The sequence below is a fragment of the Salmo trutta genome, chromosome 24 (assembly GCF_901001165.1).
Source record: "Salmo trutta chromosome 24, fSalTru1.1, whole genome shotgun sequence".
NCBI lineage: Eukaryota > Metazoa > Chordata > Actinopteri > Salmoniformes > Salmonidae > Salmo > Salmo trutta.
This window is the reverse complement of record NC_042980.1, coordinates 49,427,779-49,453,414: the sequence shown is the minus strand read 5'-3', so window position 1 is coordinate 49,453,414 and position 25,636 is coordinate 49,427,779. Positions and strand designations below refer to the sequence as shown.

At 47.3% G+C, this 25,636-nt stretch overlaps 1 protein-coding gene across 2 annotated transcripts in view; it reads left to right on the top strand.

Annotated features, from left to right (window-relative positions):
• LOC115161451 (unconventional myosin-X) overlaps positions 1 to 25,636 on the top strand; it is a 282,041-nt gene that overhangs the window by 52,264 nt on the left and 204,141 nt on the right. For both annotated transcript variants that reach the window (XM_029712440.1, XM_029712439.1), the window contains exons 2-5: positions 2,335 to 2,439; positions 17,005 to 17,163; positions 22,797 to 22,984; positions 24,445 to 24,579. In XM_029712440.1, coding sequence (XP_029568300.1) covers positions 2,335 to 2,439; positions 17,005 to 17,163; positions 22,797 to 22,984; positions 24,445 to 24,579 — 587 coding nt within the window. The remainder of the gene's footprint in view (positions 1 to 2,334; positions 2,440 to 17,004; positions 17,164 to 22,796; positions 22,985 to 24,444; positions 24,580 to 25,636) is intronic.

The window sequence follows — 25,636 nt, the reverse complement described above, 5'->3', positions numbered from 1 at the left end:
AACATGGCTGGGAGGGCAGTGACTCCACTCTGCCACGTTAACAGGGTGGGGGTGGGGGTGTGAGCAGGGTGGGGGTGGGGGTGTGAGCAGGGTGGGGGTGGGGGTGTGAGCAGGGTGGGGGTGTGAGCAGGGTGCGGGGGTGAGCGTGTGAGCAGGGTGGGGGTGGGGGTGTGAGCAGGGTGGGGGTGTGAGCAGGGTGGGGGTGTGAGCAGGGTGGGGGGGTGAGCGTGTGAGCAGGGTGGGGGTGTGAGCAGGGTGGGGGGGTGAGCAGGGTGGGGGGGTGAGCAGAGTGTGGGTGGGGGTGTGAGGAGGGTGGGGGTTGGGGTGGGGGTGTGAGCAGGGTGGGGGTGTGAGGAGGGTGGGGGTGGGGGTGTGAGCAGGGTGGGGGTGTGAGGAGGGTGGGTGTGGGGTTGTGAGGAGGGTGGGGGTGTGAGGAGGGTGGGGGTGTGAGCAGGGTGGGGGTGGGGTTGTGAGGAGGGTGGGGGTGGGGTGGGGGTGTGAGGAGGGTGGGGGTGTGAGCAGGGTGGGGGTGGGGTTGTGAGGAGGGTGGGGGTGGGGTGGGGGTGTGAGGAGGGTGGGGGTGGGGTGGGGGTGTGAGGAGGGTGGGGGTGTGAGCAAGGTGGGGGTGGGGTTGTGAGGAGGGTGGGGGTGTGAGCAGGGTGGGGGTGTGAGCAGGGTGGAGACTAGAGGGTAGAGACTAGAGGGTAGAGACTAGAGGGTAGAGACTAGAGGGTAGAGACTAGAGGGTAGAGACTAGAGGGTAGAGGGTAGAGACTAGAGGGTAGAGACTAGAGGGTAGAGACTAGAGGGTAGAGACTAGAGGGTAGAGACTAGAGGGTAGAGACTACTAGAGGGTAGAGACTACTAGAGGGTAGAGGGTAGAGGGTAGAGGGTAGAGACTACTAGAGGGTACTAGAGGGTAGAGGGTAGAGACTAGAGGGTAGAGGGTAGAGGGTAGAGGGTAGAGACTAGAGGGTAGAGGGTAGAGGGTAGAGACTACTAGAGGGTAGAGACTAGAGGGTAGAGACTACTAGAGACTAGAGGGTAGAGACTACTAGAGGGTAGAGGGTAGAGGGTAGAGGGTAGAGGGTAGAGACTACTAGAGGGTACTAGAGGGTAGAGGGTAGAGACTACTAGAGGGTACTAGAGGGTACTAGAGGGTAGAGGGTAGAGACTAGAGGGTAGAGGGTAGAGGGTAGAGACTAGAGGGTAGAGGGTAGAGGGTAGAGACTAGAGGGTAGAGGGTAGAGGGTAGAGACTACTAGAGGGTACTAGAGGGTAGAGACTAGAGGGTAGAGGGTAGAGACTACTAGAGGGTACTAGAGGGTAGAGACTAGAGGGTAGAGACTACTAGAGACTAGAGGGTAGAGACTACTAGAGGGTAGAGGGTAGAGACTACTAGAGGGTAGAGGGTAGAGACTACTAGAGGGTAGAGGGTAGAGACTACTAGAGGGTAGAGACTAGAGGGTAGAGACTAGAGGGTAGAGACTACTAGAGGGTAGAGACTACTAGAGGGTAGAGACTACTAGAGCCTTCCCTGTAGCTCAGTTGGTAGAGCATGGTGTTTGCAACGCCAGGGTTGTGGGTTGTTGTCTAGACTGTAGGACCATCCTACTGGTAGTGTTATTCTGTTTCCCCTCTCTGAGTGGCCTGTCTGGTGAACAGGTCAGGGTTCCAGCAGGTCTGGGACAGCAGGTCTGGGACAGGTAGAACGTCCGGTGAACAGGTCAGGGTTCCAGCAGGTCTGGGACAGGTAGCACGTCCGGTGAACAGGTCTGGGACAGCAGGTCTGGGACAGCAGGTCTGGGACAGCAGGTCTGGGACAGCAGGTCTGGGACAGCAGGTCTGGGACAGCAGGTCTGGGACAGCAGGTCTGGGACAGCAGGTCTGGGACAGGTAGAACGTCCGGTGAACAGGTCAGGGTTCCAGCAGGTCTGGGACAGGTAGCACGTCCGGTGAACAGGTCAGGGTTCCAGCAGGTCTGGGACAGGTAGCACGTCCGGTGAACAGGTCAGGCTTCCAGCAGGTCTGGAACAGCAGGTCTGGGACAGGTAGCACGTCCGGTGCTACCTAGACTGTAGGACCATCCTGCTGGTAGTGTTATTCTGTTTCCCCTCTGAGTGGCCCTTCAGTCGACACAGATTCATGTTGTATCTTGTGTTTAGCCAGAGGCATCAGGTTCTAGTAGCATGCTCCCACATGAGGATTTTCTTCTGTTATGAGTCATGTTGTCTGTATGTCTGTTGTGTTTCAAGGGGCCCGTCATGTTGGGTTGTTGTTGCAGACAGTATTTAGCCACAGTCTCATGTTGTCTGTCTGTCTGTTGTGTTTCAGGGGGCCCTTGTCTGGCTGCGGGACAAAGATCAGCTCCTTCCTGCTACTGTTAGCTCCTGTTACCACGACGACGGATCCCTGGTCCTCACCACCAACTATGAGAAGGTAAGAGGGACAAACTACCTAAACTACCTACTGGGACCAACCAAATGACCTTCACTACCTACTGGGACAAACCAAACGACCTAAACTAATTACTGAGACAAACCAAACTACCTACTGGGACAAACCAAATGACCTTTACTACCTACTGGGACAAACCAAACTACCTACTGGGACCAACCAAACTACCTAATGGGACCATCCACTGTCTGAGCGAAATTAATGTTTTCTTAGGCTAATTACGCTGGATGAAAGTAAAGTGTGTTGGCCCTATTTTTTATTTATTTATTTTTATTTAACCTTTATTTAACTAGGCATGTCAGTTCCGAACAAATTCTTATTTACAATGACGGCCCTAATCTGGACGACGCTGGGCCAATTATGCGCCGCCCTGTGGGACTCCCAATCACGGCCGGTTGTGATACAGCCTGGAATCGAACCAGGGTCTGTAGTGACACCTCGAGCAATGAGATGCAGTGCCTTAGACCGCTCAGCCAAACATACCAAACCCTCTTCCTCTAGGCCAAGTGTGTCAAACTCATTTTGCCCTGGGGTCCGCATTCAGCCTTCAACGACGTCCGGACGGCCGCACTGAAAATGTGTTATATTGCCTCAACTTCAAAATAGGGCTTTAACGGTCATGGAATTTTGGCAAGCCAAATTACAGCGGTCACCGTAACAACCATTAGAATAGCAACACTCCTGACTGCATGTGCTGACATAGAAATAGAATGACTAGAGCGGGGTCCCCATTCAACTCATTCATATTTATAACTGTATATAACTGTCTTAATGTTGCCAGACCCCAGGAAGAATAGCTGCTGCCTTGGCAGGAACTAATGGGGATCCATAATAAACCCCAGGAAGAGTAGCTGCTGCCTTGGCAGGAACTAATGGGGATCCATAATAAACCCCAGGAAGAGTAGCTGCTGCCTTGGCAGGAACTAATGGGGATCCATAATAAACCCCAGGAAGAGTAGCTGCTGCCTTGGCAGGAACTAATGGAGATCCATAATAAACCCCAGGAAGAGTAGCTGCTGCCTTGGCAGGAACTAATGTGGATCCATAATAAACCCCAGGAAGAGTAGCTGCTGCCTTGACAGGAACTAATGGGGATACATAATAAACCCCAGGAAGAGTAGCTGCTGCCTTGGCAGGAACTAATGGGGATCCATAATAAACCCCAGGAAGAGTAGCTGCTGCCTTGGCAGGAACTAATGGGGATCCATAATAAACCCCAGGAAGAGTAGCTGCTGCCTTGGCAGGAACTAATGGGGATACAAATAAAATACAAATGATGGCGTGATGGGTGGACTGGCGACCATTTACTAGCTTCTTTACCCACAAAGTCATGAACCAAAGCCATTTACAAAACCCTAACTTTAACCCTAACCTTATGCCTAACCTAACCTTAAACTAAAACCAAAACGCTGTAGAATCTGACTTTGTGGCTGTGGAATCTGACTTTGTGGCTGTGGAATCTGACTTTGTGGCTGTGGAATCTGACTTTGTGGCTGTGGAATCTGACTTTGTGGCTGTGGAATCTGACTTTGTGGCTGTGGAATCTGACTTTGTGGCTGTGGAATCTGACTTTGTGGCTGTAGAATCTGACTTTGTGGCTGTGGAATCTGACTTTGTGGCTGTAGAATCTGACTTTGTGGCTGTAGAATCTGACTTTGTGGTTATGGAAGCTAGTGAAAACCCAACCCTTTCCTTTCTCAGCAAGAAGCAACAAAGTTTCATCATGTTAAGAGTCCATGTTATATATAAAAGTATAAAATCAAATCAAAGTTTATTTGTCACGTGCACCGAATACAACAGGTGTAGTAGACCTTACAGTGAAATGCTGAATACAACAGGTGTAGTAGACCTCACAGTGAAATGCTGAATACAACAGGTGTAGTAGACCTCACAGTGAAATGCTGAATACAACAGGTGTAGTAGACCTCACAGTGAAATGCTGAATACAACAGGTGTAGTAGACCTCACAGTGAAATGCTGAATACAACAGGTGTAGTAGACCTCACAGTGAAATGCTGAATACAACAGGTGTAGTAGACCTTACAGTGAAATGCTGAATACAACAGGTGTAGTAGACCTCACAGTGAAATGCTGAATACAACAGGTGTAGTAGACCTCACAGTGAAATGCTGAATACAACAGGTGTAGTAGACCTCACAGTGAAATGCTGAATACAACAGGTGTAGTAGACCTCACAGTGAAATGCTGAATACAACAGGTGTAGTAGACCTCACAGTGAAATGCTGAATACAACAGGTGTAGTAGACCTCACAGTGAAATGCTGAATACAACAGGTGTAGTAGACCTTACAGTGAAATGCTGAATACAACAGGTGTAGTAGACCTTACAGTGAAATGCTGAATACAACAGGTGTAGTAGACCTCACAGTGAAATGCTGAATACAACAGGTGTGGTAGACCTCACAGTGAAATGCTTACTTACAGGCTCTAACCAATAATACAAAAAAGCTATTAGGTGAACAATAGGTAAGTAAAGAAATAAAGCAATTGTAAAAAGACAGACTATATACAGTAGAGAGGCTATATACAGTAGAGGCTATATACAGTAGAGGCTATATACAGTAGAGGCTATATACAGTAGAGAGGCTATATACAGTAGAGAGGCTATAACAGTAGCGAGGCTATATACAGTAGAGGTTATATACAGTAGAGAGGTTATATACAGTAGACAGGCTATAAATGTAGCGAGGCTACATACAGACACCAGTTAGTCAGGCTGATTGAGGTAGTATGTACATGTAGATATGGTTAAAGTGACTATGCATATATGATGAACAGAGTAGCAGTAGCGTAAAAGAGGGGTTGGCGGGTGGGTGGCGGGACACAATGCAGATAGCCCGGTAGGCCAATGTGTGGGAGCACTGGTTGGTCGGCCCAATTGAGGTAGTATGTACATGAATGTATAGTTAAAGTGACTATGCATATAAGATAAACAGAGAGTAGCAGCAGTGTAAAGAGGGGTTGGGGGGACATAATGCAAATAGTCCGGGAAGCCATTTGGTTACCTGTTCAGGAGTCTTATTGCTTGGGGGGTAGAAGCTGTTTAGAAGCCTCTTGGACCCAGACTTGGCGCTCTGGTACCGCTTGCCGTGCGGTAGCAGAGAGAACGGTCTATGACTAGGGTGGCTGGAGTCTTTGACAATTTTTAGGGCCTTCCTCTGACACCACCTGGTGTAGAGGTCCTGGATGGCAGGAAGCTTAGCCCCAGTAATGTACTGGGCCGTACGCACTACCTTCTGTAGTGCCTTGCGGTCGGAGGCCGAGCAGTTGCCATACCAGGCAGTGATGCAACCAGTCATGATGCTCTCGATGTTGCAGCTGTAGAACCTTTTGAGGATCTGAGGACCCATGCCAAATCTTTTCAGTCTCCTGAGGAGCATTAGGCTTTGTCGTGCCCTCTTCACGACTGTCTTGGTGTGTTGGACCATTATAGTTTTTGTTGATGTGGACACCAAGGAACTTGAAGCTCACAACCTGCTCCACTACAGCCCCGTCTATGAGAATGGGGGCGTGCTCGGTCCTCTTTTTCCTGTAGTCCACAATCATCTCCTTGGTCTTGGTTACATTGAGGGATAGGTTGTTATTCTGGCACCACCCGGCCAGGTCTCTGACCTCCTCCCTATAGGCTGTCTGTCGTTGTCGGTGATCAGGCCTACCACTGTTGTGTCGTCTGCAAACTTAATGATGGTGTTGGAGTCGTGCCTGGCCGTGCAGTCATGAGTGAACAGGGAGTACAGGAGGGGACTGAGCACGCACCCCTGAGAGGCCCCCACGTTGAGGATCAGCGTGGTGGATGTGTTGTTCCTGACCCTTACCACCTGGGGGCGGCCCATCAGGAAGTCCAGGATCCAGTTGCAGAGGGAGGTGTTTAGTCCCAGGATCCTTAGCTTAGTGATGAGCTTTGGTATTGAACGCTGAGCTGTAGTCAATGCATATCATTCTCACATAGGTGTTCCTTTTGTCCAGGTGGGAAAGGGCAGTGTGGAGTGCAGTAGAGATTGCATCATCTGTGGATCTGTTTGGGCGGTATGCAACTTGGAGTGGGTCTAGGGTTTCTGGGATAATGGTGTTGATGTGAGCCATTACCAGCCTTTCAAAGCACTTCATGGCTACAGATGTGAGTGCTAAGGGTCGGTAGTCATTTAGGCAGGTTGCCTTTGTGTTCTTGGGCACAGGGACTATGGTGGTCTGCTTGAAACATGTTGGTATTACAGACTCAGTCAGGGACATGTTGAAAATGTCAGTGAAGACACTTGCTAGTTGGTCAGCACATGCTCGCAGTACACGTCCTGGTAATCCGTCTGGCCTTGCGGCCTTGTGAATGTTGACCTGTTTAAAGGTCTTACTCACATTGGCTACGGAGAGCTTGATCACACAGTCGTCCGGAACAGCTGATGCTCTCATGCATGCCTCAGTGTTGCTTGCCTCGAAGCGAGAATAGTGATTTAGCTCGTCTGGTAGGCTGTTGTCACTGGGCAGCTCTCGGCTGTGCTTCCCTTTGTAGTCTGTAATAGTTTGCAAGCCCTGCCACATAAGACGAGCGTCGGAGCCGGTGTAGTACGATTCAATCTTTGCCTGTTTGATGGTTCGTCGCAGGACATAGCAGGATTTCTTGTAAGCTTCCTGGTTAGAGTCCCGCACCTTGAAAGCGGCAGCTTTAGCCTTTAGCTCAGTGTGAATGTTGCCTGTAATCCATGGCTTCTGGTTGGAGTATGTACGTACAGTCACTATGGGGACGACGTCCTCGATGCACTTATTGATAAAGCCAGTGACTGATGTGGTGTACTCCTCAATGCCATCGGAAGATTCCCGGAACATGTTCCAGTCTGTGATAGCAAAACAGTCCTGTAGTTTAGCATCTGCTTCATCTGACCACTTTTTTATAGACTGGTGCTTCCTGCTTTAATTTTTGCTTGTAAGTAGGAATCAGGAGGATAGACGCCACCTGGCGTCCTACCTGGGCACATACCTGGCTGACCGGGGTGTCGGCGGTGGAAATCGGCGATGAGGGCCAAGATGTCTTTAGCAGGAGCAACAGATCAGGGCGTGACACAAAGTCTTTTCATGCTTTGTTGATTTAAAAAAAGCCTTTGTTTCAATTTGGCATGAGGGTCTGCTTTACAAATTGATGGAAACTGGTGTGGGGGGAAAACGTTATAAAATCCATGTACACAAACAACCAGTATGTGGTTAAAATTGGCAAGAACACACACATTTCTTTCCACAGGGCCGTGGGGTGAGACAGGGATGCAGCTTAAGTCCCACCTTCTTCAACATATACACAGTGGAGTAAAGTACTTAAGTCGAAATACTTTAAAGTACAACTGATGTCATTTTTTGGGGTAGCTGTACTTTACTTTACTATTTATATTTTTGACAACTTTTACTTTTAATTCCTAAAGGAAATAATGTACTTTTTACTTCCTACATTTTCCCAAAAGTACTCGTTACATTTTGAATGCTTAGCAGGACAGGAAAATATTCTAATTCAAACACTTATCAAGAGAATACGTAGTCATCCCTACTGCCTCTGATCTGGAGGACTCACTAAACAGAGAAAATCCCTGGTCACCCCTGCTGCCTCTGATCTGGAGGACTCACTGAACAGAGAACATCCCTGGTCGTCCCTACTGCCTCTGATCAGGCGGACTCACTAAACACAAATGCATCCTTTGAAAAAGATATCTGAGTGTTGGAGTGTGCCCCTGGCTATCTGTACATTTTTGAAAACCAGAAAATGGTGCCGTCTGCTTTGCTTAATAGAAGAAACTTGAAATTATTTATACTTTTACTTTTGATACTTACAGTTGAAGTCGGAAGTTTACATACACTTAAAAGAGTGCCAGAGAGTTAAATCTTGGTTTCATCAGACCATAGAATCTTGTTTCTCATGGTCTGAGTCCTTTAGGTGCCTTTTGGCAAAAGCTCCAAGCTGGGTTTTATTTTGCTAGGCAAGTCAGTTAAGAACAATTTCTTATTTACAATGACGGCCTACCGGGGAACAGTGGGTTAACTGCCTTGTTCAGGGGCAGAATGACAGATTTTTACCTTGTCAGCTCAGGGATTCGATCTAGCAACCTTTCGGTTACTAGTCCAACACTGTAACCACTAGGCTAACTGCTGCCCTTGGTCTGGATTGATCTGTTCATGTTTGGTCTGGTTTGGTCTGGTCTGGTTTGGTCTGTTCAGGTCTGGTCTGGTCTGTTCAGGTTTGGTCTGGTTTGATCTGTTCAAGTCTGGTCTGGTTTGGTCTATTCAGGTCTGGTTTGGTCTGGTCTGGTTTGGTCTGGTTTGATCTTTTCAGGTCTGGTCTGGTCTGGTTTGGTCTTGTCTGGTCTGGTTTGGTCTGGTCTTGTCTGGTCTGGTCTGGTTTGGTCTGGTTTGATCTGTTCAGGTCTGGTCTGGTTTAGTTTGTTCAGGTCTGGTCTGTTCAGGTTTGGTCTGGTCGCGTTTGTTCTATTCTGTTCTGGTCTGGTTTGATCTGTTCAGGTTTGGTCTGGTTTGGTCTTGTCTGGTCTGGTTTGGTTTGGTCTGGTCGGGTTTGTTCTATTCTGTTCTGGTCTGGTTTGATCTGTTCAGGTTTGGTCTGGTTTGGTCTTGTCTGGTCTGGTTTGGTTTGGTCTGGTCGGGTTTGTTCTATTCTGTTCTGGTCTGGTCTTGGACTGATGTTGCATCAGGTGCTGGCTGTCCTGTATGTCATTCCTTGTTCCGAGACAGTACATTCTAATCCAAAGGCCCTAGGTTACCCCCAGAGCCCAAAAGTACAAGACATCTTCCCTGTCCCCATTCCTAAGCTCTGTTCACCCAGCTGTCCTCCTCACCCGTGCCCCAGGCTTCATGCTATTTCTGGAGGCCTCTGCTGTGCTGTTCTGAGGCTGGATCTAAATGTGGACAACGTGTGTTCTAGTGGCAGCTAGCTCTGTTGAAGTTTCTTCACAAGGTCACAGGTCAACTCTCAGCGTTGGCTGGAGTCTACTGAGTTTCTACACAAGGTCACAGGTCAACTCTCAGCGTTGGCTGGAGTCTACTGAGTTTCTACACAAGGTCACAGGTCAACTCTCAGCGTTGGCTGGTGTCTACTGAGTTTCTACACAAGGTCACAGGTCAACTCTCAGCGTTGGCTGGAGTCTACTGAGTTTCTACACAAGGTCACAGGTCAACTCTCAGCATGGCTGGAGTCTACTGAGTTTCTACCCAAGGTCACAGGTCAACTCTCAGCGTTGGCTGGAGTCTACTGAGTTTCTACACAAGGTCACAGGTCAACTCTCAGCGTTGGCTGGTGTCTACTGAGTTTCTACCCAAGGTCACAGGTCAACTCTCAGCGTTGGCTGGAGTCTACTGAGTTTCTACACAAGGTCACAGGTCAACTCTCAGCGTTGGCTGGTGTCTACTGAGTTTCTACACAAGGTCACAGGTCAACTCTCAGCATTGGCTGGTGTCTACTGAGTTTCTACACAAGGTCACAGGTCAACTCTCAGCGTTGGCTGGAGTCTACTGAGTTTCTACACAAGGTCACAGGTCAACTCTCAGCGTTGGCTGGTGTCTACTGAGTTTCTACACAAGGTCACAGGTCAACTCTCAGCGTTGGCTGGAGTCTACTGAGTTTCTACACAAGGTCACAGGTCAACTCTCAGCGTTGGCTGGTGTCTACTGAGTTTCTACACAAGGTCACAGGTCAACTCTCAGCGTTGGCTGGAGTCTATCATCTTTACAGTATCTCTCCACCAGGCTGGAATACACAGTCGTTGTCGCTGAAGACATGATGGTGATTTTATACAGGGTCAGTGTGCAGTGAAAAGTGTAAAGCCTTCTCTGTCTGTGCCCCGAGGACACAGGAGCTGTTAAATCTGAGGAGGCCAAGAGAACGCCCTGTGGAGAAACATGTTTTAGTCTCTGCTAATTATACGTCTCTCATGACAGAGACCGTTGTTTTCTCATGTCCAGAAAGACTGCTGATATAGCCTATATTTCTCTGTGTGTATATTGGAGAATCACATTCCCAACCCTGTGTATTATAGTATCTGAGGTTTCCTTTTCTTTGCAGCAGCAGCTGACTACTGTTATTAGTCTATAGCAGTGATGAGAAGTTCGGCTCTTTTTACCGTCTCTGAACTTTTCTACTCCTTCAGTAAAGAAAGCTATTATTTCGACAAATATATATATTTTTTCTCTTTTTTTTTCTCCTCAATTGGTAGTTAGTCTTGTCCCATCGCTGCAACTGCCGTATGGACTCGGGAGAGGCGAAGGTCAAGAGCCGTGCATCCTCCGAAACACAACCCAGCCAAGCCACACTGCCCGCTTAACCCGGAAGCCAGCCGCACCAATGTGTCAGAGGAAACACCTTACACCTGGCGACCATGTCAGCATGCACTGCGCCTGGCCCGCCACGCCACGCCACGCCACAGGAGTCGCTAGTGCACGATGGGACACGAACATCCCTGCTGGCGAAACCTTCCCCTAATCCGGACAACGCTGGGCCGATTGTGCACCACCCCATGGTGGAGAAATAGAGCACGTAGAACAGATCTACCGCTTCTTAGACTTGTTTTCAATGAGAATGACAGATCTATAACATACATTTCTATGTGAATTTGGTCAGATTGCCCAAAAAGTAACATATTTCTGCTTTAAACAATGTGCATTTGTTGATTGTTAGACATACGTACAACTAAGAATATTTCTTCATACATTTGAAACAAGTACTAGTTGTGGCCGCAACCGGACTAGCTTGTGAACAACTTTTTTGGAGGAATGCATTGCTTGACTGTCGTGAAAGTGAAACGCAGTTCACAAACTGCGGCTCCCCCAAAACGATTTGTTCTGGAGTCGGAATTTGTTGAGCAGAGGATGTGTATGTCCCGTGTGGCTCAGTTGGTAGAGCATGGTGTTTGCAATGCCAGGGTTGTGGGTTCAATTCCCACGGGGGACCAGTACAAAAAAGACAAAAAAAATGTATGATATGTATGCATTCACTACTGTAAGTTGCTCTGGGTAAGAGTGTCTGCTAAATGACTAAAATGTAAATCATAACATTCAATAGTCAATTAGTTTTCATTAATTATTGCACCATGTGATCAATTATCAGCTCTAAACATGTATTTTTCTTCTTTATGATCTATTTTCCCTGGTGCACATGATAGACAGTGTCTGGAGCAGAGAAGCTCGTATTAGTCCTGCTGTACAATTCATTGCGGCCAGCTGGTCAAACAAACGACTAAAAACACTCTGGAAAAAACCCCAAATCATGACTACTAGAGCCAGTAAAAAGAGTCGTTCAGCTAGGCCTGGTCGAGATGTGGTGTGATTAGCACAGTAGTACTGGGATATGATGAGTACCATAGTAATGCCTCAAGAGACAGGGTTTATTGCAGGATCGTCCTGACATGATGATGAAATATTGACATACGATTCTCTCCTGCCCCACTAATCTGCTCCAGAGATTACAGCTGTGCAACTACTGTGTTTCCCCAGAGGGCCCTAGTGTGGCTTCTACTGTAATCTAGTCTACTGTTCGTCACTACTGTAATCTAGTGTATTGTTCATCCCTGTTGGTTCTACTGTAACAGCTTCGCTACTGTTTTATTTAACCAGCGGGAAGTCTTATTGAGGTCAGAAGACCTTTTTTTTCTAGGGCAGACCTAATACTGTTCTCTTTGTACTGTCCCAGTGGGACTAGTTGTGAACCTCAGCACCCCTCCTGGCTGCTATCCCAACTCCGCTCACATGTACACCGCTAGGCACGTTTCCATGGAGACGACAGGGGCAGGCGCTGATCAGACCAATGTTAATTAGTGACTGGAGAACGGTTAATCAATTCTATTCCAGAGAGCGTCGGATTCACGCATTGGCTGCTGGGACTTCCTTCTTTCTCTCTGTGAGGCTTCCTCTTCCTGTTTTCCCAGTGCATCCTGGGAGATACCAAGTTAGAGGATCCTGGAGAGTGGATATGAACATATGCACGTTTCTCCCTGTCAGGGGTTTTACCTAATGGCCTGATGGTCAAGAGAGATCAAAATATAGATGTGAGTTAGTGTGAATTAGGGTTAGCTCACAGGCTAACAGGCTACAGGGTGAGGGTTAGGGTTATAGATGTGAATTAGGGTTAGCTCACAGGCTAACAGGCTACAGGGTGAGGGTTAGGGTTATAGATGTGAATTAGGGTTAGCTCACAGGCTAACAGGCTACAGGGTGAGGGTTAGGGTTATAGATGTGAATTAGGGTTAGCTCACAGGCTAACAGGCTACAGGGTGAGGGTTAGGGTTATAGATGTGAGTTAGTGTGAATTAGAGTTAGCTCACAGGCTAACAGGCTAACAGGCTACAGGGTGAGGGTTAGGGTTATAGATGTGAATTACAGTTAGCTCACAGGCTAACAGGCTACAGAGTGAGGGTTAGGGTTATAGATGTCAGAGGTGTGAATCTATTACAGTTCACACTGATCTCTGGGGTTAAAGGTCAGGGCTGGAGGTAGGCCTGTTAGCTCTGTAGCGTGTTAGCTAACCATAACACCTTTAGGCCTGTTAGTTTTGTAGCATGTTAGCTAACCCTTACTCCTTTAGGCCTGTTAGCCCTGTAGCGTGTTAGCTAAACCTAACTCCTTTAGGCCTGTTAGCCCTGTAGTGTGTTAGCTAACCCTTACTCCTTTAGGCCTGTTAGCCCTGTTAGCCCTGTAGCATGTTAGCTAACCCTTACTCCTTTAGGCCTGTTAGCCCTGTAGCGTGTTAGCTAACCCTTACTCCTCTAGGCCTGTTAGCCCTGTTAGCCCTGTAGCGTGTTAGCTAACCCTTACTCCTTTAGGCCTGTTAGCCCTGTTAAACCTGTCGTGTATTATCTAACCATTACTCCTTTAGCCCTGTAGCGTGTCAGCTAACCCTTACTCCTTTAGCACTGTAGCATGTTAGCTAACCCTTACTCCTCTAGGCCTGTAGCATGTTAACTAATCCTAACCATTTATCAGTCCCAACATGACAGGGTGGAACCACAGCAGGGCGTTCTCTTTCTCACAACATCTCTGACCATGCACTCAAATCCAGCTGGGATGACAGAAGTACTTGGATAACAGATCACACATATCCATGTCAGGCAGACTGAATGATGTGGTTTGGCCTCAGAAACATACAGATTATCTAAGATCTTCATTTGATCACCCAGATGCAGTAGTATATTTGTAGTGTATTTGAGGTTTAAAAAGGCTTATGAAGTTTTTAGTAATGTGACAGAATAGTTTCAGTAATGTGACAGGCTCCATCTACAGTAGATAGTTTCAGTAATGTGACAGGCTCCATCTACAGTAGATAGTTTCAGTAATGTGACAGGCTCCATCTACAGTAGATAGTTTCAGTAATGTGACAGGCTCCATCTACAGTAGATAGTTTCAGTAATGTGACAGGCTCCATCTACAGTAGATAGTTTCAGTAATGTGACAGGCTCCATCTACAGTAGACAGTTTCAGTAATGTGACAGGCTCCATCTACAGTAGACAGTTTCAGTAATGTGACAGGCTCCATCTACAGTAGACAGTTTCAGTAATGTGACAGGCTCCATCTACAGTAGACAGTTTCAGTAATGTGACAGGCTCCATCTACAGTAGACAGTTTCAGTAATGTGACAGGCTCCATCTACAGTAGACAGTTTCAGTAATGTGACAGGCTCCATCTACAGTAGACAGTTTCAGTAATGTGACAGGCTCCATCTACAGTAGACAGTTTCAGTAATGTGACAGGCTCCATCTACAGTAGACAGTTTCAGTAATGTGACAGGCTCCATCTACAGTAGACAGTTTCAGTAATGTGACAGGCTCCATCTACAGTAGATAGTTTCAGTAATGTGACAGGCTCCATCTACAGTAGATAGTTTCAGGAATGTCCACTGTAACCAGCCTAGCTCTGTCCACTGTATCCAGCCTAGCTGTCCACTGTAACCAGCCTAGCTCTGTCCACTGTAACCAGCCTAGCTCTGTCCACTGTAACCAGCCTAGCTCTGTCCACTGTAACCAGCCTAGCTCTGTCCACTGTAACCAGCCTAGCTCTGTCCACTGTAACCTAGCTCTGGGTGTATCCAATGTGGAAGGACTATTGTGCATGACATGGTGGATGGTAGCAGGCAGGCAGGTGTGTGTGAAGGGGAAGAATGGGCACCTCAGCTGGCCCTTTGGCATGTCTAGTATCGATTAGTATCGCCATGAGATCCTGGCATGGTGCCAGCTACATCACCCATGAGATCCTGGCATGGTGCCAGCTACATCACCCATGAGATCCTGGCATGGTGCCAGCTACATCACCCATGAGATCCTGGCATGGTGCCAGCTACATCACCCATGAGTTCCTGGCATGGTGCCAGCTACATCACCCATGAGATCCTGGCATGGTGCCAGCTACATCACCCATGAGATCCTGGCATGGTGCCAGCTACATCACCCATGAGTTCCTGGCATGGTGCCAGCTACATCACCCATGAGATCCTGGCATGGTGCCAGCTACATCACCCATGAGATCCTGGCATGGTGCCAGCTACATCACCCATGAGATCCTGGTATGGTGCCAGCTACATCACCCATGAGATCCTGGCATGGTGCCATTTACATCACCCATGAGATCCTGGCATGGTGCCAGCTACATCACCCATGAGATCCTGGCATGGTGCCAGCTACATCACCCATGAGATCCTGGCATGGTGCCAGCTACATCACCCATGAGATCCTGGCATGGTGCCAGCTACATCACCCATGAGATCCTGGCATGGTGCCAGCTACATCACCCATGAGATCCTGGCATGGTGCCAGCTACATCACCCATGAGATCCTGGCATGGTGCCAGCTACATCACCCATGAGATCCTGGCATGGTGCCAGCTACATCACCCATGATATCCTGGCATGGTGCCAGCTACATCACCCATGATATCCTGGCATGGTGCCAGCTACATCACCCATGAGTTCCTGGTATGGTGCCAGCTACATCACCCTGAACCTGCCTGTGTCCTCCTGACCCCTAAAGCTAAAGCTATGGCCTCTAAAGGGGTTTTCACAGTACTGAGCCGAGCTGTTCTGAGCTGGTCTGGGTACGCATCCACCATAGATGGTGGAAGCATGTTGAGTCGGCACGATAGAGTGGAGATGGTAGAAGACTATCTCTTACTGTAGTCCTACTACACCTGCTGTGAGGTCCCCTGAAGGTCTACTACACCTGCTGTGAGGTCCCCTGAAGGTCTACTACACCTGCTGTGAGGTCCCCTGAAGGTCTACTACACCTGCTGTGAGGTGTCCTGTAGTCCTACTACACCTGCTGCGAGGTGTCCTGTAGTCCTACTACACCTGCTGTGAGGTGTCCTGTAGTCTACTACACCTGCTGTGAGGTGTCCTGTAGTCCTACTACACCTGCTGTGAGGTGTCCTGTAGTCCTACTACACCTGCTGCGAGGTGTCCTGTAGTCCTACTACACCTGCTGCGAGGTGTCCTGTAGTCCTACTACACCTGCTGTGAGGTGTCCTGTAGTCTTACTACACCTGTTGTGAGGTGTCCTGAAGACCTACTACACCTGTTGTGAGGTGTCCTGAAGGCCTACTACACCTGTTGTGAGGTGTCCTGAAGGTCTACTACACCTGCTGTGAGGTGTCCTGAAGGTCTACTACACCTGCTGTGAGGTGTCCTGAAGGCCTACTACACCTGCTGTGAGGTGTCCTGAAGCCTACTACACCTGTTGTGAGGTGTCCTGAAGGTCTACTTCACCTGCTGCGAGGTGTCCTGTAGTCTACTACACCTGTTGTGAGGTGTCCTGATGGTCTACTACACCTGCTGCGAGGTGTCCTGTAGTCCTACTACACCTGTTGTGAGGTGTCCTGAAGGTCTACTTCACCTGCTGTGAGGTGTCCTGTAGTCTACTACACCTGTTGTGAGGTGTCCTGATGGTCTACTACACCTGCTGTGAGGTGTCCTGAAGGTCTACTACACCTGCTGTGAGGTGTCCTGTAGTCCTACTACACCTGTTGTGAGGTGTCCTGAAGGTCTACTACACCTGTTGTGAGGTGTCCTGTAGGTCTACTACACCTGTTGTGAGGTGTCCTGATGGTCTACTACACCTGTTGTGAGGTGTCCTGTAGTCCTACTACACCTGCTGTGAGGTGTCCTGTAGTCCTACTACACCTGTTGTGAGGTGTTCTGTAGTCCTACTATACCTGTTGTGAGGTGTTCTGTAGTCCTACTATACCTGTTGTGAGGTGTTCTGTAGTCCTACTATACCTGTTGTGAGGTGTCCTGTAGTCCTACTATACCTGCTGTGAGGTGTCCTGAAGGCCTAAAACACTTGTTGTGATGTGTCCTGTAGTCTTAAGTAGAGATAGCTTTCCTCTGGTTAGTTAACCTAAGTGAGCCTTACTGTATGCCTATGCCTGCTGTGAAGTCAATGTCCTGTAATCTCTGTGTTTCAGGTGATGTACCTGCAGCAGTAAAGCTAACTACCTGTGTGTCTCTGTATCTCAGGTGATGTACCTGCAGCAGTAAAGCTAACTACCTGTTGTCTCTCTGTATCTCAGGTGATGTGCCTGCAGCAGGGGGAGCTGAGCAGAGACAAGGTGTTTCCTATGCACCCCACCAGTATTAATGGAGTAGAGGACATGTCTACTCTGGCAGAACTACATGAAGCTGCCATCATGTACAACCTTTACCTGCGCTACCAGAAGGACTGCATCTATGTAAGACACTGTTATAGTCCAACCCTACCAGACATTATCTACTGTATGTAAGACACTGTTATAGTCCAACCCTACCAGACATTATCTACTGTAGGTAAGACACTGTTATAGTCTAACCCTACCAGACATTATCTACTGTAGGTAAGACACTGTTATAGTCCAACCCTACCAGACATTATCTACTGTATGTAAGACACTGTTATAGTCCAACCCTACCAGACATTATCTACTGTAGGTAAGACACTGTTATAGTCCAACCCTACCAGACATTATCTACTGTATGTAAGACACTGTTATAGTCCAACCCTACCAGACAGACATTATCTACTGTATGTAAGACACTGTTATAGTCCAACCCTACCAGACATTATCTACTGTAGGTAAGACACTGTTATAGTCCAACCCTACCAGACATTATCTACTGTATGTAAGACACTGTTATAGTCTAAACCTACCAGTCATTATCTACTGTATTTAAGACACTGTTATAGTCTAACCCTACCAGACATTATCTACTGTATGTAAGACACTGTTATAGTCCAACCCTACCAGACAGACATTATCTACTGTATGTAAGACACTGTTATAGTCTAACCCTACCAGACAGACATTATCTACTGTATGTAAGACACTGTTATAGTCTAACCCTACCAGACAGACATTATCTACTGTATGTAAGACACTGTTATAGTCTAACCCTACCAGACATTATCTACTGTATTTAAGACACTGTTATAGTCTAACCCTACCAGACATTATCTACTGTATGTAAGACACTGTTATAGTCTAAACCTACCAGTCATTATCTACTGTATGTAAGACACTGTTATAGTCCAACCCTACCAGACATTATCGACTGTATTTAAGACACTGTTATAGTCTAACCCTACCAGACATTACCTGTGTAAGACAAGTTTACAGTCTTGTCTGCCAAACAAATCAGGGTCCGGTTTCCTGATAGTGATGGAATTTAGGCTTACGGGTGTTTAAGCGATGCATTATTCCCATGACGACCGAAGACGTACGTTTCCCAAAACAACAGAAATAATGTTCACTAAGTGCGTCATAGCAGCAGCATGTGTCGATACTGATGGGATTGAAAGAAAGGCAGTGCTGTTCTAGGAACAGCTTTCTCCATTCAAATCTGACCTTAACATTACAATTATTCCACAATACTGACTACAGATCAGCTCTTAGAGAGATATTATAACCTTGTGGTTGATCATTTTTAATGCGGTCTTCTCTGTTTTTATTTGTTGCATATTTTTATCCTGTGAATGTTCAACTGTAAAGACATTGGCAACTTTATATATTTTTTTTGTCAACTTCATTTCAAAGTTATTGGCTGCTCTACCTCCCCTTGAGGAACCGGGCCCTGGACCATAGTGTTACTGCTCTACCTCCCCTTGGGGAACCGGGCCCTGGACCATAGTGTTACTGCTCTACCTCCCCTTGGGCAACCGGGCCCTGGACCATAGTGTTACTGCTCTACCTCCCTTTGGGGAACCGGGCCCTGGACCATAGTGTTACTGCTCTACCTCCCCTTGGGCAACCGGGCCCTGGACCATAGTGTTACTGCTCTACCTCCCCTTGGGGAACCGGGCCCTGGACCATAGTGTTACTGCTCTACCTCCCCTTGGGGAACCGGGCCCTGGACCATAGTGTTACTGCTCTACCTCCCCTTGGGGAACCGGGCCCTGGACCATAGTGTTACTGCTCTACCTCCCCTTGGGGAACCGGGCCCTGGACCATAGTGTTACTGCTCTACCTCCCTTTGGGGAACCGGGCCCTGGACCATAATGTTACTGCTCTACCTCCCTTTGGGGAACCGGGCCCTGGACCATAGTGTTACTGCTCTACCTCCCCTTGGGGAACCGGGCCCTGGACCATAGTGTTACTGCTCTACCTCCCTTTGGGGAACCGGGCCCTGGACCATAGTGTTACTGCTCTACCTCCCCTTGGGGAACCGGGCCCTGGACCATAGTGTTACTGCTCTACCTCCCTTTGGGGAACCGGGCCCTGGACCATAGTAGGACTGCTCTACCTCCCCTTGGGGAACCGGGCCCTGGACCATAGAGTTACTGCTCTACCTCCCCTTGGGGAACCGGGCCCTGGACCATAGAAGGACTGCTCTACCTCCCCTTGGGGAACCGGGCCCTGGACCATAGAAGGACTGCTCTACCTCCCCTTGGGGAACCGGGCCCTGGACCATAGTGTTACTGCTCTACCTCCCCTTGGGGAACCGGGCCCTGGACCATAGTGTTACTGCTCTACCTCCCCTTGGGGAACCGAGCCCTGGACCATAGTGTTACTGCTCTACCTCCCTTTGGGGAACCGGGCCCTGGACCATAGAAGGACTGCTCTACCTCCCCTTGGGGAACCGGGCCCTGGACCATAGAAGGACTGCTCTACCTCCCCTTGGGGAACCGGGCCCTGGACCATAGTGTTACTGCTCTACCTCCCCTTGGGGAACCGGGCCCTGGACCATAGTGTTACTGCTCTACCTCCCCTTGGGGAACCGGGCCCTGGACCATAGGACTGCTCTACCTCCCCTTGGGGAACCGGGCCCTGGACCATAGTGTTACTGCTCTACCTCCCCTTGGGGAACCGGGCCCTGGACCATAGTAGGACTGCTCTACCTCCCTTTGGGGAACCGGGCCCTGGACCATAGAAGGACTGCTCTACCTCCCTTTGGGGAACCGGGCCCTGGACCATAGTAGGACTGCTCTACCTCTCCTTGGGGAACCGGGCCCTGGACCATAGTAGGACTGCTCTACCTCCCCTTGGGGAACCGGGCCCTGGACCATAGTTCGACTGCTCTACCTCCCCTTGGGGAACCGGGCCCTGGACCATAGTGTTACTGCTCTACCTCCCCTTGGGGAACCGGGCCCTGGACCATAGTAGGACTGCTCTACCTCCCCTTGGGGAACCGGGCCCTGGACCGTAGTTCGACTGCTCTACCTCCCCTTGGGGAACCGGGCCCTGGACCATAGTGTTACTGCTCTACCTCCCCTTGGGGAACCGGGCCCTGGACCATAGTTCGACTGCTCTACCTCCCCTTGGGAAACCGGGCCCTGGACCATAGTAGGACTGCTCTACCTCCCCTTGGGGAACCGGCCCTGGACCATAGTGTTACTGCTCTACCTCCCTTTGGGGAACCGGGCCCTGGACCATAGTGTTACTGCTCTACCTCCCCTTGGGGAACCGGGCCCTGGACCATAGTGTTACTGCTCTACCTCCCTTTGGGGAACCGGGCCTGTCTGCTGTTTAAATCAAAACAAATCAAATGTATTTATATAGCCCTTCTTACATCAGCTGATATCTCAAAGTGCTGTACAGAAACCCAGCCTAAAACCCCCAAACAGCAAGCAATGCAGGTGTAGAAGCACGGTGGCTAGGAAAAACTCCCTAGAAAGGCCAGAACCTAGGAAGAAACCTAGAGAGGAACCAGGCTATGAGGGGTGGCCAGTCCTCTTCTGGCTGTGCCGGGTGGAGATTATAACAGAACATGCCAGGTCAAAGAGCACAGGACAATTATCAATCAATCAAAATGTATTTATAAAGACCTTTTTACGTCAGTAGATGTCACAAAGTGCTGTACAGAAACCCAACCTAATACCCCAAACAGCAAGCAATGCAGGTGTTCATTACTGAACAGCCACACTATCATGGACGTCTTCCAACAGGACAATGCTCATCCTAATCTCATCATTACATTTACATTTTACATTTAAGTCATTTAGCAGACGCTCTTATCCAGAGCGACTTACAAATTGGTGCATTCACCTTATGATATCCAGTGGATCAACCACTTTACAATAGTACATCTATATCTTTTGGGGGGGGGGGGGTAGAAGGATTACTTTATCCTATCCCAGGTATTCCTTAAAGAGGTGGGGTTTCAGGTGTCTCCGGAAGGTGGTGATTGACTCCGCTGTCCTGGCGTCGTGAGGGAGCTTGTTCCACCATTGGGGTGCCAGAGCAGCGAACAGTTTTGACTGGGCTGAGCGGGAACTGTGCTTCCTCAGAGGTAGGGAGGCGAGCAGGCCAGAGGTGGATGAGCGCAGTGCCCTCGTTTGGGTGTAGGGACTGATCAGAGCCTCATCTAAGCTTTAAGTTGTCTGGCTACCCAAACTCCTTTGCTCTGGCCAAACGCTACCCCACCCCGTGGACTTTACTTTCTTCTCCACAATGAGTCTGGATCTGAGTACCTCCCCGACGATTTCTAGAATGCAAACACATTCTAACCATTCTGATTAGTACAAAAAAAAACGATGGTTTTGGGCCAGAGCCAGAACATGAAGCCGTTGGCGTTGATATTGGTTAGAGAGGATCCACTCGCTGATGACTTTTGCAACACGCCTCATTTTAAGGGATCGGTGTTGAGCTAACGTAGGCTAATGCGATTAGCATGAGGTTGTAAGTAACAAGAACATTTCCCAGGACATAGACATATCTGATATGGGCAGAAAGCTTAAATTCTTGTTAATCTAACTGCACTGTCCAATTTACAGTTGCTATTACAGTGAAAGAATACCATGCTATTTTTTGAGGAGAGTGCAGTTATGAACATGAAAAGTTATTAATAAACAAATTAGGCACATTTGGGCAGTCTTGATACAACATTTTGAATGGTTCATTGGATCATAAAGGTGAAATAAATTTGTAAAAAAATCTGTCTAAAACTTTGCATATACACATACATATATACACATACACTGCTGCCATCTAGTGGCCACAATCTAAATTGCACCTGGGCTGGAATAATACATTATGGCCTTTCTCTTGCATTTCAAAGATGACGGTACAAAATAAATACAAAAGAACGGTTGGTTTTGTCTTTGTATTATCTTTTACCAGATCTATTGTGTTATATTCTACTACATTCCTTTTACATTTCCATAAACTGCAAAGTGTTTCCTTTCAAATGGTACCAAGAATATGCAGATCCTTGCTTCAGGGCCTGAGCTACAGGCAGTTAGATTTGGGTATGTCATTTTAAACAAAAATTGAAAAAAGGGGCGGATCCTTAAGAGGTTTTAACGTCACCACAAACGACTTCAATGATGGCAGTCTCAGACTAAAGTATGTAGGGGACGTTGGAATAATTCAGTTGGAATGGTGAGTCAGGTTAGGCTTTTAGTGGGCTGGTTCTATTACATTACAATCTGTTGTCATTATAAACACAATGACCCACTAACACACTTTACCCAGGCTGCTTTCAATTCAAACGGAATTATACAACAAGTCATGATTCATTCCTATAATAATAATAATACTGTAAGTACTAACTGTACCGACTAGTATTGACCTCAGGTATTTAATACGGGGAACAGAACAGTGGAATTAATCTGAGAATGTTCCAGTATTGACCTCAGGTATTTAATACGGGGAACAGAACAGTAGAGTCAGACTCTGAACTAATCTCTCAGTGATGAGGGATGGAAACAGGGTTAATTCCTATCAGGGTGGATTGTTGTCTTGTTAAGCTGATCAGATGGTATCCATGTCTATCTCTATCTCTCTGTCCCTGTTACAGCAAAATAATCAGACAATTATCTAAGCAGTAAAGAAGACTGATCTAAAAATGTCATCCCATGCTTCCACCCCCATCTGCCCCATCCCCCCACCAGACCAACATAGGGTCAATCCTGGCAGCTGTGAACCCCTATAAACAGATCCCAGGTCTGTATGACCCAACAGCAGTAGACCTGTATAGCAGACACCACCTGGGAGAGCTGCCCCCTCACATCTTCGCTGTGGCCAACGAGTGTTACCGCTGTCTCTGGAAGAGACACGACAGCCAGTGTGTTCTCATCAGGTCAGTTCACCAGGGGCCTTGGGAGCCCACATGGCATTAACTAGTAGCTACTGTAGTCACACACACACGCACGCACGTACACACACACACACACACACACACACATAGTTTAATACATGGTGAACTGAACCCCATTTAGTGTAAATAGTCTTATGTCATGTCTATAGTCTTATGTCATGTCTATAGTCTTATGTCATGTCTATAGTCTTATGTCATGTCTATAGTCATATGTCATGTCTATAATCATATGTCATGTCTATAGTCATATGTCATGTATATAGTCATGTCTATAGTTATATGTCATGTAAATAGTCATATGTCATGTCTATAGTCATATGTCATGTCTATAGTCATATGTCATGTACACTACCGTTCAAAAGTTTTAGAATACCTACTCATTCAAGGGTTTTTCTTTATTTTTACAATTTTCTACATTGTAACACAAAAGTGTTAAACAAATCAAAATATATTTTATATTTGAGATTCTTCAAGTAGCCACCCTTTTCAATTAACAGGTGTGCCTCTTTAAAAGTTAATTTGTGGAATTTCTTTCCTTCTTAATAAGTTTGAACCAATCAGTTGTGTTGTGACAAGGTAGGGGTGGTATACAGAAGATAGCCCTGTTTGGTAAAAGACCAAGTCCATATTATGGCAAGAACAGCTCAAATAAGCAAAGAGAAACGACAGTCCATCATTACTTTAAGACATGAAAGTCAGTCAATACGGAAAATGTCAAGATCTTTGAAAGTTTCTTCAAGTGCCGTCGTAGAAACCATCAAGCGCTATGATAAAACTGGCTCTCATGAGGACCACCACAGGAATGGAAGACCCAGAGTTACCTCTGCTGCAGAGGATAAGTTCATTAGAGTTACCAGCCTCAGAAATTGCAGCCCAAATAAATGCTTCACAGAGACACCAATAAGAAGAAGAGACTTGTTTGGGCCAAGAAACACAAGCAATGGACATTAGACCTGTGGAAATGTATCTTTTGGCCTGGAGTCCAAATTTGCGATTTTTGGGAACTGCTTCAAGACTGTTGGAAAAGCATTCCAAGTGAAGGTGGTTGAGAGAATGCCAAGAGTGTGCAAAGCTGTCATCAAGGCAAAGGGTGGCTATTTGAAGAATCTCAAATATAAGATATATTTTGATTTTTGATTTGTTTAACACTTTTTTTGGTTACTACATGATTCCACATGTGTTTTTTCATAGTTTTGATGTTTTCACTATTATTCTACAATGTAGAAATAGTCATATTCAGAAAAACCCTTCAATGAGTAGGTGTTCTAAAACTTTTGACCGGAGCTGTATATAGTCATATGTCATGTATATAGTCATATGTCATGTCTATAGTCATATGTCATGTCTATAGTCATATGTCATGTATATAGTCATATGTCATGTATATAGGCATATGTCATATGTCATGTATATTGATAGCTGACGTGTGTGTTTATCTCCAGTGGAGAGTCAGGAGCAGGGAAGACAGAGAGCACCAAGCTGCTGCTGCAGTTCCTGTCTGTGATGTCCCAGAAGTCTGCCGGGACAGCCCCCTCTGAGAGGAGCACCCGCGTGGAGCAGGCCATCGTACAGAGCAGGTAACTGTACCGGTACCCCCTGTATATAGACTTTTTAAATGTTTTACTTACTTTAGTTTATTTAGTAAATATTTCTCTCTCTCTCTCTCTCTCTCTCTCTCTCTCTCTCTCTCTCTCTCTCTCTCTCTCTCTCTCTCTCTCTCTCTCTCTCTCTCTCTCTCTCTCTCTCAGGATTGAATGTTGATGTACTACTATAGGGTCTTGCACCCAGTAAAGGGGATTTTAAAGCCGATGCTCCTCTGTGTGTGGCCCCCCAGAAATTGCCTGCAACTTAGTTGCATTGCATCACAAGACAAAGAAAAACACCCTTTTCCTTTAGGAACTCCAGCCAGTTGTCATGTTAACACAGCTGTCAGTGTTGCTGCAAACTGGGACAGAAAACACAGGCAAAATGAAAAAAACTAAACAATGATTTGACACCATGGCTAGTCATTGTTTATGTAGATGGTCTGTTAGTCAATAAATGTCATTTAAAAGTGAAACCAGTCCTTTCTCTGTCCAGGTTTAACTGACATTTCCTAACATGAACCTCATTGGCTAACTAGCTAGCGTAACTCATCCCCTGATTGGTTAGCTAGTTGGTTGGCAAATAGGCAACATTTTGGCTAATTAGCTAAATTGCACAGACAGCATTTTGTTTATATCGATGCTGTTACAAACCAAACGTATGGATAAACAAATCATTTGTGAAACCATGATGTGATGTAGGCAGCCTATGACAGGATTGAATTGTTTTGTGTATCGGCAAAGTTGCTTTAAATGATGTTACTTGCAACAGAAATGGCGTCTGAACTGCTTCGTATGACACTGGCTTGAAATGATAAATTCTCTCTCTCTCTCTCCCTCTCTCTCACTCTCTCTCCCAACCCTCTCTCTCTCTCTCCCTCTCTCTCCTCTCTCTCTCTCCCACCTTCTCTCTCTCTCTCTCTCCTCTCTCCTCTCTCTCTCTCTCTCCTCTCCTCTCCCTCTCTCTCTCCTCTCTCTCTCCTCCCTCTCCCAAGCCCTCTCTCTCTCTCTCCCTCTCCAACCCTCTCTCTCTCTCTCACTCTCTCTCTCC